The sequence below is a fragment of the Triticum urartu genome, chromosome 3A (assembly GCF_056163025.1).
Source record: "Triticum urartu cultivar PI428250 chromosome 3A, HENAU_Tu73, whole genome shotgun sequence".
Classification (NCBI taxonomy): domain Eukaryota; kingdom Viridiplantae; phylum Streptophyta; class Magnoliopsida; order Poales; family Poaceae; genus Triticum; species Triticum urartu.
The window spans coordinates 309,758,599-309,775,335 of NC_141875.1; the positions used below are offsets into that span (position 1 = coordinate 309,758,599).

General features: G+C 42.3%; 2 protein-coding genes and 1 pseudogene across 2 annotated transcripts; all 3 read right to left on the minus strand.

Moving 5' to 3' along the window:
- Window positions 1-466: 466 nt before the first annotated feature.
- LOC147979546 (uncharacterized) lies at window positions 467-1,831 on the minus strand. The gene is made up of 3 exons (XM_087515260.1): window positions 1,433-1,831; window positions 1,075-1,315; window positions 467-933 (listed from the first exon to the last, which is right to left on the minus strand). Exons 1-3 carry the CDS (start codon window positions 1,829-1,831, stop codon window positions 467-469), a joined length of 1,107 nt encoding a protein of 368 aa, XP_087371386.1.
- A 4,886-nt stretch (window positions 1,832-6,717) lies between these two features.
- LOC147979547 (uncharacterized) lies at window positions 6,718-7,753 on the minus strand. Its single transcript, XM_087516758.1, has 2 exons — window positions 6,964-7,753; window positions 6,718-6,854 (listed from the first exon to the last, which is right to left on the minus strand). The coding sequence occupies exons 1-2, from the start codon at window positions 7,751-7,753 to the stop codon at window positions 6,718-6,720; spliced, it is 927 nt and encodes a 308-aa protein (XP_087372884.1).
- Window positions 7,754-7,856: 103 nt separating this feature from the next.
- LOC147979548 (uncharacterized) lies at window positions 7,857-9,661 on the minus strand (annotated as a pseudogene).
- Window positions 9,662-16,737: the final 7,076 nt, after the last annotated feature.

The window sequence follows — 16,737 nt, forward strand, 5'->3', positions numbered from 1 at the left end:
TTGACGTTGAAGCATCCTTATTTATTTACACCATCGTTTTGTATGGCCTGAAGCATTATTTATTTTATTCTATTTTTTATAAATGCATGTACATTCCCTTTTTTTGTACGACGGTTTAAGCTTATGAAGTCTGAAGCCTGTTTAATGTTTATATTTTTTTATCTTTATCTTTTTATTACATTTTTTTACAATTTATACTCGTAAGTTGTTGGAGTATTTTTTTGTGCCCCAGTTTATACTCATATGGGTGTGGTTTATTTTTATTCTTTTTTTATGTCACAGTTTATACTCGTAAGTTGTTGGAGTATATTTTCTTTTTGCCCCAGTTTATACTCATAAGGGTGTGGAGTAATTATGATGATTTGATTTTTTTTCTCATCACAGTTTATACTCGTAAGTCATTGGAGTATTTTTTGTGTGCCCTAGTTTACACTCATGAGGGTATGGAGTACCATTTTGTTTTTATTCAAGCATAATAGCGTTTAAGGAATTTCCCATTTATCGGTGACGGACAATACTCCCTATTAGGGGAAATTATCATGTATGCACCACTAGAGTAAAGTTCTTTTATGATGTAGGGCCCCTCCCATTTTGGCTCGAACTTTCCTCCCATCCGTCGTGTAACATTCATTGGGCGAATGACGGCGAGCACTAGGTCTCCTTGCTTGAATGATCTCCTTTTAACGCGCTTGTCAAAGGCACGGGACATTCTAGCCTGATAAGATTCCAAATTTTGAAATGCCTGAAGGCGTTTCCCTTCAAGCATTTTGAGTTCCCCGAGGCGTAATTTTATGGCCTCCTCTTCCGAAAGTTTCTCTTGAATAGCCACTCTAAGCGAAGTAATTTGTACTTCTAATGGTAGAACTGCTTCTCCTCCAAACACAAGGGAGTATGGTGTCATCCCAGTTGGTGTACGTGTCGTGGTTCTATAAGCCCACAAGGCCTCAAGAAGTTTTTCATGCCACTCATGCTTATTTCTTGACACGACTTTCTTTAACAATTTACAGAGGGTTTTATTAGAAGCTTCCGCTTGTCCATTAGCTGCCGGATTATAAGCCGTAGAATAGTGATGAATTATTTTGATTTTTGAGCATAACTTATCGACATGCTTATTTTTGAATGGCCCCCCGTTGTCAGACATGATACGAGAAGGAACTCCAAAGCGATATATGAGGTGTGTTCTTATGAAGTGCTCCACGTGCTCTCCCTTATCCTCTTTTAATGGTATAAGCTCGGCCCATTTAGAGAAGTAATCGGTAGCAGCCAGGATAAATTTATGTCCCTTTGATGATGGCGGATTAATAGGTCCTACTATGTCCATTCCCCACATTCCAAATGGCCATGCAATATTTGTGGGATGCAACGACTCGTGGGGTTGGTGTATGAAATTACCATGTACCTGGCACTCGTGGCACCTTTTTAAATATTTCATGGCATCGTCAAACATGGTAGGCCAATAGTAACCAAGATGTCGCAATTGATAATATAACTTAGGGCCAGATTGATGCGCCCCACACACCCCGGCGTGCACTTCATTTAAGGCTTCCACAATTTCATTCCCCACTAGACAACGAAGGAGGATGCCATCGAAGGAATGCCTATATAGGGTATCATTTATACATGTATAGTAAACTGACCTTTTCCGAACTCTAGACCTTTTTGCGGAGTCTAGAGGTAAATATCCATGGAGCAAGTATTCTTGGAAAGGGCTTCGCCAGTCTCCAACTTCAATCTCATAAACATCTGAAGTCATTGCAACCGACGTCGTCGTCTCCTCCTCCTCCTCGGCGAGTATAGGTAGGATTCTGCATTCTTCAACACGAACGTCCATCATTTGATGTGAAGTTAATGACATACTAGCGGCTAAACCTGCTAAGGCGTCAGCCTTTTCATTTCAACTTCTTATAACATGTTGAATATTTAGATCAGCAAACATGGACATGAGCACTTTGGCTCGTTGGAAGTAAGGCCTTAATTCTTCTTTCTTTACCATGTAAGTTCCCAGTAGTTGGTTGATCACTAACTGAGAGTCACCATAAACAGTGAGTGAATCTAAGCGCATATTCAGAGCTAATTCAAGCCCAATTATCAAAGCCTCATATTCAGCCGAGTTATTTGAAACCACTGAAGTTAGGGTAATGAGTACGGGATTATCCCTTCGCTTGGCGTCACAAAGACGACTCCAGCACCTGCCCCTGATCGTCGACATGCGCCATCGAAGTACATCTGCCAACATGTACCAGCAACTGATGTAGTGAACACATCTTCATCCGGCAAGTCATCATCTATGGGGAAATCATCAGGGTATTGGATGTGTGGCTAGGAAGTTAGCTAACACCTGCCCCTTCATGGCTTTTTGTGGCACAAACTTCATATCAAATTGCGACAAAAACATCGCTCACTTAGCCAGTCTACCTGAAAGCACCATTTTATTTAAGATGTACCAGAGAGGGTCTGCTCTCGATACGAGGTGTACAGTATGCTCTAACATGTAATGGCGCAATTTTTATGCTGCAAACACCAATGCGAGACATATTTTTCCCATGTTCGGATAGTTGCACTCAGCCCCCACGAGGGTGCGACTAAGGTAATATAGGGACATTTCCTTTCCGGACTCATTATTCTGTGCTAAAAGAGGTCCCAACGACATAGGCATGGCTGCCGTATATAGGATCAGAGGACGTTCCTTAAACGGTGCACCCAGGATAGGCGGGTGTATAAGATATTTTTTAATGTCCAAGAATGCATTTTGGCATGATTGGTCCCACTCGAATGAGACACCCTTTTTCATGAGACGTGAGAATGGTTTACATCTTCCTGATAAGTTTGAGATAAATCTCCTGATATATGCTAGGTGACCTTGGAAACTCTTTAGTTCATGTAGGTTTGTGGGTGGTGGCATTTTAATGATCACTTTTACTTTATCTGGGTCAATTTGGATGCCATTCTTTGTGACCACAAAACCAAAAAATTCCCAGAAGAAACTCCGAACGCACATTTCATGGGATTCATTTTCAAGTTATGTTCCCTCAGACGCTCGAAAACCATTACAAGATGTTTCATATGGTCTTCTTCACGTTTTGATTTTACCACTATGTCATCAATATAACATTCAACGATTACATATAACAACCCATCTAAAACTATGGTCATCGCTCGTTGATATGTCACCCCTGCATTTTGAGTCCAAATGGCATGACCTTATAACAGAATATGCCTTTGGGCGTTCTGAAAGCCATTAGCTCTTCATATTTGTAAGTGCATCTAGTGCCACCCCTAGTTGGTTTTGGAGTATTGACGACAAACCTAGTTGAGGGACTAATGTGTTTGTGAGAATTGCAGGATAACACAGGTAGAAGTCCCTCATTGATTCGGTTTTCCTACCAGAGATGACCCCTAAAAATGTATGAAGACATTGAAGTCAATGGTGGTATATGAAGATATTCACATTGAAGACTATGACAGGAGAAGACACCACGTGAAGCCTATGGAGCTCGAAGACTTAGATCTTTCGTAGTTCTTTTTCTTTTGTGTTGAGTCATAGGAACCACCGTACTGTTAAGTGGGGTCCAAGAGAACCAGTCAGAATGACTGAAGTCATGCCTAAACCAAAACCTATGTCTTCGAGTGAAGACTATGAGAGCGAATCTTGTCCAGAGTCGGACAAGTCAGCTTTGCTTGTAGCCCAAGTAAAGTTGCCGTGTGAGTTTGAAATCTAACCATTGGAACACGTGTCAGTTCCTTAGTGACCCAGGGTCATTTCGGACAAATCAGGTCGGGTTGCCAAGTGGCTATAAATAGCCCACCCCCTACAACCATAAACGGTTGGCTGCTCAGATTTAGTGCACGGCTTTTGTCGTTTGAGAGCAACCCACCTCGAAGCCTTTGAGAGAGAGAATTCCTTGCGAGGATAAATCCCTAACCACCCAGAGCCAGAGAGAATTGGGCATCACTTAAGTCTTCTTGTCGGAGTGATCTGAAGACTTATTACACTTGAGGACTGTGCATCCTCCAGCCGGTTAGGCGTCGCGTTCTGAGCATCCAAGAGACATTGTGGATTGCCGGTGAACGAAGTCTGTGAAGGTTTGGGAGTCTACCTTGAAGACTTACCAGAGTGATTGGGCGAGGTCTGTGTGACCTTAGCTCAAGGAGAATACGGTGAGGACTGGGTGTCCTGAGCTGCGTGTTTAGGACTGGGTGTCCGGGACTGTGTGTCCTAAGGTTTAAATACCTAGCCGCTCCAACCAGACGTACAGTTGTCACAGCAACTGGAACTGGTCCAACAAATCATTGTCTTCAACGAGTCACTGGTTTCATCTTCACTTCCTTTACTTACTGTTACTCATTTTGAAGTCATTGCATGTCTGTTCTATCTTTTGTCTTCACAACGTGAGTGTATTATCCGTTTGGCTTCGCAATATCTTCCTACCTGATCCTTACTACACAGCAGCTATTTGTCATTGTGCTTTCACTCTATTGAATACTTGACCATGGCTTGGCTAGTGTAGTCTACCTTCCGCTACATAGTAATAGGCATATCTCTACTGTTTGTCTTCATAACTTCCACGTTCTGAAGACTTTCATAAAAATCGCCTATTCACCCCCCCTCTAGTCGATATAACGCACTTTCAATCTTCTGGCGCCATTTTTATTTGATTATATCCAGAATATCCATCCATAAAAGAAAATATTTCATGGTTCATGGTAGCATCGACGAGTATTTCAGATATAGGTATAGGAAAATCATCTTTAGGGCATGCTTTATTTAAGTCCCTAAATTCTACACACACACACGGATTTGACCATTTTTCTTTTTAACTAGAACAATATTGGAAAGCCACTTAGGATATTTAACTTCCCTAATGAATCCAGCAGCTATAAGTTTGTCGACCTCAGCTTCTATCTTGGGGAGTAGCTCAGGTCAAAATCTCCTTTGTGTTTGTTTTACTAATGGAACATCGTCTTGCATGGCAAGTCGGTGCACCGCTACCTCTGGATCCAAGCCTGGCATTTCCCCATAAGTCTAAGCGAAGACATCTTTGTTTGCAGAAAGGAACTTCCGATATTCCTCTTTCTTTTCTTTGGACAGACGTGCGCCAATAAAAATCGGTCGAGGATCCTTGGCTGTCCCGATATTTATTTCTTGTAAATCATCAATAGTTGGCTGATTACCATCCTCCATTTGTGGGGATGCCTCAGTTGGGTCTACAAATTCAGTATAGGTCATACAGGCCTGATAGCCCAGCCCATGTCTTTTTTCTTTCAAAGGCTGGCCCTCGTGTAGAGCTTCGAGTTGTTCTCGGGACAACGCCTTTTCAAAAGGCGCTCGCTGCCCCCGACCATCGCACAACGACGGGCCAGTGAGAGTATCATATCCCATTCTCTGCATCATATACAAAACTCGGTTATCATCATATCCCATTCTCTGCATCATATACAAAACTCGGTTATCGTACAGAGAAATAGGCAATGACTCATCATCTTTATTTTCCAAGGTGATATGAACCACATTTTTATTTTTATTTTCACACTCATGCGACTCTTCTTTATCTTGCTCAATTTTATGTTGAACCAAAGGAGGTAAGAGCATAGGCATTTTGGTACCTCTTTGAACAGATGATTTATTGATGACACGGAATATTGGGTCACCCTCTTTCCTTTGGTCACTTGATATATACTGATAAATCTTTCAGCCAGATGAGGATTCTGCAGCATTTTTCTTTACCATATTTGATTCAGGTACTACTACAGGCCTTGGCTTGTGTACTTTTTCAACAGGCTCAAAGTAGAATTTGGCATCCGCGTAGAAAGATTCAGCTACGGTGAATGGTCTCTTATGTGCAAATATTCTTACTATTTCTCCAGATTGCTCTTTGTACTTGACACACTGATGGAGTGTAGATGGCACAACCTGATTTTCATGCAACCATGGTCGACCCAACAGTGCATTGTAAGATGTGGCTGCATCAATCACATGGAATTTCACGTATGTAGATAACGCTTCCATTTTTAGTACCAAGGAAATGGTACCCATGGCCTCTTGACTTGACTAGTTAAAGCCGTGAATGACCACATTTGACCGACTCAAATCCTTAGGAGAATATCCAATCCTTTTCAAGGTACGTAGAGGCAACAAATTTATGGCGGATCCACCATCTATCATTATGCGATTTGTTGGCAAGTCGTCAATCTCACCAAACATAAGAAGAGGTCTGTTATGCTTCTTTGCTCCTAACAACATGTCCTCATCCGTGAATGTAATATTTAACACATCATTCAATTCAGCTTCAGTCTGTGAGACTTCCACTCTATAATCTTCAGGAAATGACAATGCTGTAACCAGTGCCTTACGTAAATCCGAGGAAAGAGACAAAGCATCATACACAGAAAGCATAGCTGGTATTTTCTTCAAATGAGAGATTACATCATACTTGACCGACACCTTAGAAGGTGGGTCAATTGTCTCATTCTCAGTTACATCTTTGTTCCTAGGCTCCTTTCTAGGTGGAGGATGTGGGTCAGCTAACTGGCGACCTGATCTAAGGTGGACCTGATCCACTTCTGGCGCATCTTCTTTAGGGAAGTGAAGAGACTCGATGTCATCCTCAAACACACCTATAGTGAGAACGTTGAATTCTTCACTAGGCGGAACCTTCATGCGCTTCGCCAGATGCTGATATTTCTTTGGTACGAAGCGCAGAGGAACGACATCTTCCATCACTCGGGGTAGTACATGGTGTTTTGGCCGCTGTTCCCCCAAATCTTGGGGTTCTTGAGAAGCTGGTACACTGGGCCATCCATCACGGCTGCAGGGAATGTGAGCCTCTCTTTTACGCTGACCCTGGGACGTGGTCCTATGACCGAGGTACGGGAGGAAGCCTGAAGAGATAATTGGGGTAAATTCATATCCTGATGTAAAAATCATATCATCATAAGTTGGCCTCATATTTGAAGATGCGCAACTCACCGAGCTATCTTGAAGGGTGGCAACATTTGCTGTAGCCATCTTCTTTCCTTTCTTTAAGCTTTTGAGGAGGTCCGTATCAATGGTCCCCGCGTCGATCATTTCCTGTATGATATTCTTCACAACAACGCAATCTTTGAGTGTATGGCCCAAAATGTGATGGTAGTGACAGAAATTTGGGTCATTAAATTTTGAAGCTTCTTCTGGCCTTTTGGGCTTGGGAAGCTCTATGAGACTCAACTCCTTTAAACCAGTGAAAAGGTCATCAGTTTCTTCTACAGGAAAAGAATACTCCCTATTTTGTCGTTCGGTGAGAGTTGGCCTCCTACTGACCTGTGCATCTCGCTGTCCTTGCTTCCCTATAGGTGCTCTTCTGGGCTGAAACTGAGGTTTTACCATTGTTGTCTCCATGGCTTGTGCAGACTTGGGTTTCATCGGCAACTTTTCACGCTGACCACCTTTGTATGTAGGCTTGTTGAACGTCGTTTTTGTTCGATGAGCGACAAGGTGCATAAAATTTTCTATATCTGTGGATTTTGAAGCTAACTCTTCAAACGCGAGGGGCCTCACTCCTTGTAACTGGACAACCACTTCTGAGAGGAGATTGTTCATGCACATGCGCACTGCTTTTGACTCAGTGATTGGCTGTGGGCAGTGAAGACTTAGGTTTCTCCATCTATTTATGAAATCAGCCGCCTTCTCGTTGAACCCTTGTTCAGTTTGGGTCAACTCAGTTATGCCCACTGTCCTCTGTGTGCTATAAAACCGCTCGAGGAATGAGTTCTGCATTTGTTCCCATGTTTTTATAGAGCTTGGAGGTAGCTTACTGTACCAAGTGAAGGCAGGCCCAGACAATGTCTGTACAAACTGCCTAAGGAGAAGTGCTCCGTTGTTAGCTGTATCCTGACAAGCAGCAAGGAAGTGTGCTATGTGCTCATGGGGAGATCCACTCCCGTTGAACTTACTAAACTGCAGCTGCCTGCAATTTGTTGGGGAAGGAACTAGGTCCACATCAGCTAGGACTTGTTCTGTATGCTCTGCACCACGGTGAAGTTCTATCTCATTCTCAGAAGGACAAGGAGTGCTATCTGATAGGGGATTGTAAGACCCCCCATTGCTTGACCCAAGTTCTTCATGATCTGGACCCTTCTGGCTCCGCGTCGCGCGGCGAGGACCTTCTACAACAGTCTTACGTGCGTTCTTCCTCTTGAAGTGTATTGCTGCTGAGGAGGTCTTTCTACTATTATCTGTCACCCCTTTGACACCAACTAGCATTGCGTTGAATACTTCAAATAAGTTTCCTGAGACCTTCTTACGAGTTGGCCATGGAGTGAGAGTTCTGGTAGTCTTGTTTTCTATATTTGCCATTTCTTTTGCCTCATTTCCTCCACTGACTTGGCTTGTTGAAGGAGAATCTCTTCCTTGTATTCTGTTATACCCTGAATTAGCTCGTACTGCCATCTCTCTTTGTTTTAGGGCATCCCGCTTTTTGTGTGCATGAGCAGCCTGCTTCACATACTCTTGTCGTCGTGGATTTGCCTTCACAAATTCTTCATATTCTGTCCATTTCGATAAAGTTTCTACACGCCGCATGATGGCGCCACCAACATTATTAGCAGAGAAAGAGTATCCTGGAAGTATTTCCTTCAAAGCTTGGCAAACATTCTGTGTCATGATGGCATGGAAGCTAGCATGGCTCCCCCCACGGATCCTTGCATTGACCTTCCTTTCTCTATTTCTGATGGGATATGCCACTTGCTTCCGCTGTTGATTGGTCATGTTTGCATCAGTTGCCACTGGGAAATCAAGCCATGCATGGTGAGCATTCTGCCGTCGACGGCGACGCCGTGCTGGATCAACTGAGCCTTCAAATGATGGTCTTGGTGTTGGCACCGATGAGGACAAAGGATTTGATATTGTAGCAGTTGGATCCACATGACCAGCTTGGAAGTCATCTGAAGTGACAAACACCCCCTGCCACTGGAGCGAGCGTCTATTTCTTAGCTCACCCTCTAGGAATGGTCCAATGGGATTATAGCCCATGGTGGGGAAAAATTCAAGTGCATCAACACGAAGTTGGTTTCTTGGACGAGCCGATCCTTCATGTGCGGAAGACTCGGCGTCCTCAGCCATTACACCTTTTCCTTTATCCGCGGAGCAAGCCATTTGAGCTGCCCCTACGTTGCTTGGGATAAGCTTATGTGAGCTTTCTCCTGACCCTTCACGTGCGCCCACCCTAAGTTTTGAAGGTGTAAGGGGCACTACGACTTTGGTCGATGTAGTTGAAGCAGATTGTCTTGGCGATGCCACCTTTAGTGATCCCGTCTGTTTTGCAAGAACAGGCCACTCTTCGGGTGTCATGCGAACAACCTTTGCTGGTACCTCCTGGCTCATGACCTTGCTAGGTGACATCTTTGTGAAACTAGGAGGAACTGAAGTAGATGAAGAAGCTTCGCGTACATGCTGATCCTTAGATGCTCTTGCAGATGCACGCATCCTTCTCTTTGCTGACTTTGTGAGAACAGGAGTAAACCCTTCCTTCAGTGCAGAAGAGACTTCCTTTTCTTCTGGCTAAGTTGGGGATGCAACTGTTGTTTCCAAACTCTTGCTAACTGCAGCCACAAGCGGACCAATAGGTACATCTAGCCAGAGGTCGCCAAAGCGGAGAGTGACGAATTGCTGGACCTGCCCCTCCATACCTTCACAATAAAAAACCCATATATTAGTTTTCTTCATCTATTTTTTGTATATGCGTACATAATGTTTTATGCATTAAGTACTATGGAAATTCATATGTTGCAATCATATGTTGGAATTCGAAGATGAGGGGAGAAATAGGTCCCACTGAGCGTGCCAGAATCTGATGACGGGAAAATGGCGGGCGTGAGACACGCGTCCACGTCATTGATACAGAGTTAATAACTTAAATGCGTAGATGCATACAATAAAAATAGGATTAAACATTGCAGGTACTTTATTTCCAGAACTCTTACACTTACATAAAAATTCTGTTAATTACATCTCCGAAGAGAAAACCCCTAATTAAGAATTCCAACATTTCTATTACATAAGATTGCATCACATTCCTATCACAATATACTACAAGAGAACTCCTCTTCGCGGTCAATGACGAACTCCTGCTTGGTGAGATTGAAGTTTGGTTCCATGCAAGTACTCCTCTATGATTTTATGTGTGATGTTTGGGAATATATATCTCCTAGCATGCAACCATTCATGTGTGTTCAACCTCATTTATATGCGAAATGTAGGTTGATTCTGGCTAAGCATTGTTTTGTCCTACGTTTGGCATATAGTATATGTATATATTTTTCTTTGGGAATTTTATATGACATCTTTGGTTTTGGTGGCATGGATACATGTGACATGCCAATTTTAATAAGTTTTGCATCATCACATTATTACTATCACCGAGCGACACTGATATGGTGCCTGTGTGTAGCGTAATGGACTGAAGTTTTCTGACACAATTTTGATGCTTTTTATAGTGCATATGATATGTGCCATATTTTGTTGACTTTGACTTCACACGGTATCAAAACTAACCACGCGGTGCAATAATATGACATACACGTATAGCTTGACCCGAATGGAGTTTGTTTATGATATTTTTTATTTGTTTAAAGCCCATGTGGGCTACATGAAATATGCCTTATCATGTATTTTGCATGAATTTTGTATGCATATGTGGATTTGGAGTGAACTTATTTTTTATTAAGTTCTGCTTTGCCTGTATTACTACTAACACCGCGTGGCACTAAGATAATGCCCGCGTGCAGCATAACCAAGCAAAGGTTTGTGGAGCAATTATGGTGTTGCATGAGTCATCTGACATTTATCATTTTCGTTTATGTTTGTACCTTACATGGTATTAGTACTAACTCCACATAGTGTCACATCATTGACGCTAGTGGGTAGCATAACCCAAGTAAAGTGAGTTTGTGATATTCATTTATGACGATGGTAATAGTTTAGGCTCTTATAGCATTGGAGCATTTCATGCCATATTTTATTTGACTTTGGACCAAATATGTGGCCTGAATATTCTGTTTGTTTTCTCTTACTTGTATTACTACTAACACTGTGTAGCATTATGATAATGCCCATGTGTAGCACAACCAAGTAAGATTGGCTTTTTATGATGTAACATGTTTTATCATTCATCTTGCATGATTTGGTTTCTAGGTGTGTATCGTGAACACATTTTTTAATTAAGTCTTGCCCTGCTTGTATTACTACTAACACCGCGTGGCATTAAGATAATGCCCGCGTGCAGCGTAACCAAGTGAGGGAATATATTTTTATGCTCTTGTTTGTATTGTAACTAGCATGACAAATAATTCCTGTAGCGCAACCAAACAAGAGATTATCATGAGTTTAGTTTAGTGCGTTCGTAATTTCATTCCAACTTAATCATATCCTTTTTTTATGATGACCAAATTAAGTCAAATTTTTATGAGGTTTTCGCACCTATGACACTCTCTTGATTTGTATCCATGTATAGAGACCAAACCAAGGAACAAGGCATTCATCTTGGCTTGTATCGCTAAAGGGACCGAACCAAGACGGAGATCAATAAGACGAAGCGCACGCAACATTTAAAGGAACCGTGCTTACAAAAATCATGCATGCTCCTTGACTCGTACCGTGATGGCCGAGCCGAAGGCGGAAGTTTGGGATAGATATAACATGCTCCTTGGTTTGTACCCCGATGGCCGAACCAAGGACAAAAATTTGGGATGGATGCAACACACTCTTTAGTCTGTACCAAAATGGCCAAACCAAAGACAAAATTTTGAGAGATTAAACCATGCCCTTAGTCTGTACTGCAATGGCCGGACTAAGGGCGACATTTTTTTGGAGATGAAACACGTTCCTTGATTTGTACCATAGCGGCCGAACCAAAGGCAAGAATTTTAGGGAGATGAAACATGCTCCTTAATTTGCACCATGATGGCCGAATCAAGGGCTAGAAATTTAGAAGAAGAAGGAGAAGAAAGCTCCCTGGCTTGTACTACAATGGCCAAACCAGGGGCTAGAGAAGAGCCATTGAATCTCATCTTCAAACCAACAGCACGCAGCACGCCTGCCTCTTTCTCTTCTTTTCTTTATGAGTTTGTATGTGTGTGTTTCTAGCAGCAGATGGGAAAGACGAATGGATTGAAGGACCAGAGAGCAGCCAAGCGGCCATGTATTTATATGGAGCGGAGGAGCACATCGCCAGGCTTCGGCCGCACGTGCGCACGCTCACCCACGTCCTGGATCGTGAGATCGTGTGAGATCATGCACGGGAGTGGGGCTGCTCCCTTTTTCTTTTTATTTGTTTAATCGCTAATGAACCGGCAACGTCCCATCAGTATAGGCTTAATTACGCCACGTTCTGTCATTGTGTGGGCTTTTGCTCTAATTCTTGACTTAGGGCCAAATACATGTACGCATGACTCTGGAAGAAGCTAGCTAGCGTGGGGTCACACGGGGCCATGATACATACAGATGCCATGCATGTACGCTCGCTTAGCCTGCATGCATTAGCACATATGCAAGCATGCACGTGCCAGCTAAATTTAATTGATATTAGAGTATATTCTGTATACATTTGGTTGATATGCAGTGATATTTGATGGAGGAACATACTGCACGATGCTTCGACAATATTGACGTTGTCTTTGACGGTGAAATTTGAGATCATTATTCGTCCGCGACGGTGCGCGTACGAACCGTGCGTCCCCATATTTTTTTGTCAGCGTCAGTGCGCATACATATAAACAATGTGTCCTCCATTTTTCTATAGGGAAAAATATCTTGATGGTTGTTTATTTGTTTCGTCATATTTTATGATTGTCGGTTTAATGCGTGCATAATCGACACTTGAAAATAAATCATATGCCTAATTTTTTAGTCATCAATTCAAGCGGTTGATTATAATTAATTATTTTTACATTGTAAAACGGATTTTGCCGTTTTGTGTTTATATTTTATGTGGTTTATGCATTTTATTTATGTTGGTCAAAATCCATGTCAACAGTGGCCGCAGGCGTGTGGCTGCGACTGCCCGCGCACAAGTAAAGGGGTACAAAAAGGACCCCTACTTTTGTACACCGACAGTCTTCCATCATAGAGGAGCTCTCAATGACTTTGGCCTTAGTTTTATTAACCCTTTTCTTTTTTTTCTTGCCCTCACCAGCAGCCTCTTCAGTTGATTTGGAAATCTCAAGAGTGGAGGCTCTAGCCTTTGACATGGGCACTCTCTTTGCAGGAGCCTTTTTGTGCATTCCAGGCTTGGTTGAAGCAGTTGTGCCAAACTCTTTCTTGACAACCTTCTTTTTCTTGGAGCTGACCTCCTCCTCAGCAGCTATATAGTCTTCATCTTCAGACTTAGAATTTATTTCCTCCTCTGCCTAGTAGTAGCCTTAAGCAGGTTGCTAGGAGTACTTCTGCTGCCATTGTCATAACTATTAGAGGGACTAATGCCCTCACTCCAATTCAACTGCTCCTCAGACTTGTTCTGGCTGTCACTCTGATCAGACATGGTTGACACTGCAAACTGAAAGTTGACCCTATGAATGGTTATAGATGATATAGAGTGGATGAGCATCACAAAGAGCAGAGATTTTGCAAAATAGATGAGTCAAAAACTTAGTTTTAGTTTTTCACAGAAAGCATTTCGGAGCTACCGATTTCTAAACTCGGTGGCACCGAATCAAGTCTTGGAGTCTAAACTAGTGAAATCGGTCAGACCGAGATATAGTTCGGTGACTCTGAGATTGCAAGGGTCTCACTGAGAATTGAAGTCAGTCACACCGATTTGCAAGTTTCGGTTAGACCGAAAAGTGCAAGTGCAATGGCCGAAGCCAAATTGGTGAGACCGATTTCCACAACTTGGTTGGTCCGAGATGAGTTCGGCAGAAACCTAACCCTAAATTTTCGAATCAAATCTAGTCTAAAGGAAGATTTTTGCTGGATAGATTGATCTCATATGTGGTAAGAAACATGGCATTGACCTTGTGCTAAGAATCGGGGGTAAAAAGAATGCACAAGGGGTCAAACTCATACCCTAACTCGGTGATGAGTTCGCTACAGCGGCAACGGCGGTGTTGAAGTCCGTTGACGGCGATGGAGACCAACGGCGGGAGGTTGCTGGCGACGAGAGGATGATACGGAGACCCTCAATGGTAGAGCAGGACACGCGTGGGCGAAGAGGTTTTGGAGAAATTTCCAAAATGGCCCGTCGTTATATATATCCTAACTCTGTCGGTGGGACCGAGTGGAACAACTCGGTGGCACCGAGATGCAGAATCGCAAGCGGTTACTGCAACTTGGTGTGACCAAAAAGTTCTAATTGGTTGCACCGAGATTGAAAACCTAGATCAACTCAGTGAACTCGGTTTGACCAAAAAGGATGAATCGGTCAGACCGAAATGCACAGAGAGGTTTTGGAAGTTTAAGTCTATGACGAATCGGTGACTCCGAGTTCTCCTCACACAAAGTGTTTGAATCTAACTTGATCAAACTTTCTTATGTAGCATGAATAGAGTTTGAGATGAGAAAAGCATAGATAGCTAGAGGAAGTTCTTAGGCATTCTTGTCCATCCATTTGGCAAAAGAAAAAGAACCAAACAATCAAAGAAACAAATGGATGTCCTCGAAGGAGTCAAATATGCAACCAATATGCACACACAATAAAAATGCAAATGAAATATTTGGCAAACCATGCACAAACACTCTAGCATTTATCAAGCAATTGACGATGACTAGGCCATCCATATATGAGTATATTGACTGAGGAGTCAAATGAGAACATTTGATCATAGGTCATACTCATCGTTTAAGCACAAGTGGGGTTACCACTTTTACATAAAGCATTGTTGTGTTCACATCATTAGAGTTGCTTTAGCTCAATTCTTAGAGTAAAGCTCCCCCTAGATGTGATATCCCCCCTAAGAGGGATGAACTAACCTTGGGTTTTGTCGATGATGACTTCATGTAGATGTTGAAGATGTGGATGCTCAATATTGATGTAGATCATTTAGAGAAATCCATTGGAGTGAGTTGCACTTTCAATACCTACATGGGTTAGTCCCACAAGGAAAAAACAAGGATATCCATAGACATAGAGTGAAGTTCACACAAGATGATGTCCATGTAAGCATTAGGTTACCTTGTCCCTTGTCTTACCAAAAAGAGGGTTTGTGACTCCTTGAACTAGTGCAAGATGTGGATGTTGTTTGCACTTGTTCTCACCAAAATGATATGAGTGAAATATGTTGGCGGAGTCACCCTCAAGAACTTTCTAGTTCTTCTTCTTCGGGATCCACATCAACTCGATGGGAATCCTTGGAGTTGTAGTCATACTTGATGAAGTATAACTTGATGTAGTCTTGGGAACCCACTTGACCAAGGCCTTGGGAGCTTCTTCAAATGCATCAATCTCCTCTTGAAGCTTGTCCTTGCCTTTTTGCTTGTGGTCTTGTGGTGGAAGATCATCTTGAGCTTGTGTTCCCTTGAAAGAAGTAGGATCATACTTGTCTTGTTAAGGAACAAAATTCGTCTTGGGGTATTGATATTCTTCCCACTCAACTCCATTGGCATTGAACTTTCGTTCAAAACCAGCACCTTGATTCTTCTGGTGCCTTCCTTGCTTTCGTACAATTTCCTCAAATTGCTTACTTCCGGGAAGGCTCTTGTAAACACCTTCCTCTATAATTCCCTTCAATAAGCTATTTTCTTACTCAAGTGTAACTTGGCTAAGAGAGTCATTAGGGGAATTAATAGAAATACTAGAAGCAACAACATTGGATTTAACATGATTACTGTTACTACTAGAAGAAGAATCTTTCTTACTCTTGTTGCTAGATTTTAATTGTGGCATGTAAGTAGACAAGAGTAAATGCTTGGCAATGTAAGAAGAACTTTTCTTGCGAAGATCATCATTGATTGCCTTTAAGGACCCATGCTCTTGCTCAAGTTTGAGCTTTTCAAAGTGTAGCTTCTCATGAGTCTTTAAAAGCTCTCGATGATCTTCCAAGGTAGTTTCATGAGTTAACTTAAGAGTGTTTAGTTCTTTAGTTATGCTCTCAATCTCCTTCTTATCATCGTCATTCGTTTTATCTTGATTAGCATGATTAATAGCAAGTTCATCATAGTTTTCATCACTAGATTTGTCAACAAGTAAATCATCATCACCTAGCAAATCATCTTCATCACTATTGAAATCAACATACTCGGGGTGTGATGCCTTTGGGTCTTTAGCCATGAAGCATCTTCCAATTCCCTCATTTGGTGAGTCAAATATGTCATAGGAGTTGGTTGACACAAGTGCTAGACTGGCAACACCTTCATCTTAAGTATATTCGGAGTTAGAGTGATAACTTCTCTCGGAGTGATGGTCAGAGTCGGAGCCGGATACCCATTCACCAACATGAGCTTGATGTTTTCATTTTGTGTAGCAACTTGATGACTTGTCCTTCCTTTCCGAATCCTTGCTTCTGGAAGAAGTTCTTCATTCATAATGATCATCTCTACTCCTTCTCTCTCTTCGAGGTGATTCTTCTTTTCTACTTCTCCTTTTCGGTGAGTCTTCTCTTCTTTTGTAGGGAGCCGTACACTCATTGGAGTAGTGTCCGGGTCTTCCACAATTGTAGCAATTACGCTCACGACTAGAAGATCTTTTGTCATTGTAGGACCTTGACTTGGAACTTATTTCTTTGCTTCTACTCTTATAGAACCTGTTGAAGTTCTTCACCATTAGGCCCAAT

Excerpts from the sequence above, each read along its gene's own strand:
- LOC147979546 (XM_087515260.1), bottom strand. The coding sequence starts at position 1,831 with ATGGACGTTCGTGTTGAAGAATGCAGAATCCTACCTATACTCGCCGAG. Across the intron at positions 1,316-1,432 it reads CTACCATGTTTGACGATGCC|ATAGTAGGACCTATTAATCC; the intron begins ATGAAATATTTA and ends TGGGGAATGGAC. Across the intron at positions 934-1,074 it reads ATGCTCAAAAATCAAAATAA|CTTATAGAACCACGACACGT; the intron begins TTCATCACTATT and ends AGGCCTTGTGGG.
- LOC147979547 (XM_087516758.1), bottom strand. The coding sequence starts at position 7,753 with ATGCAGAACTCATTCCTCGAGCGGTTTTATAGCACACAGAGGACAGTG. Across the intron at positions 6,855-6,963 it reads CCTTCAAGATAGCTCGGTGA|GACCACGTCCCAGGGTCAGC; the intron begins GTTGCGCATCTT and ends CCTCGGTCATAG.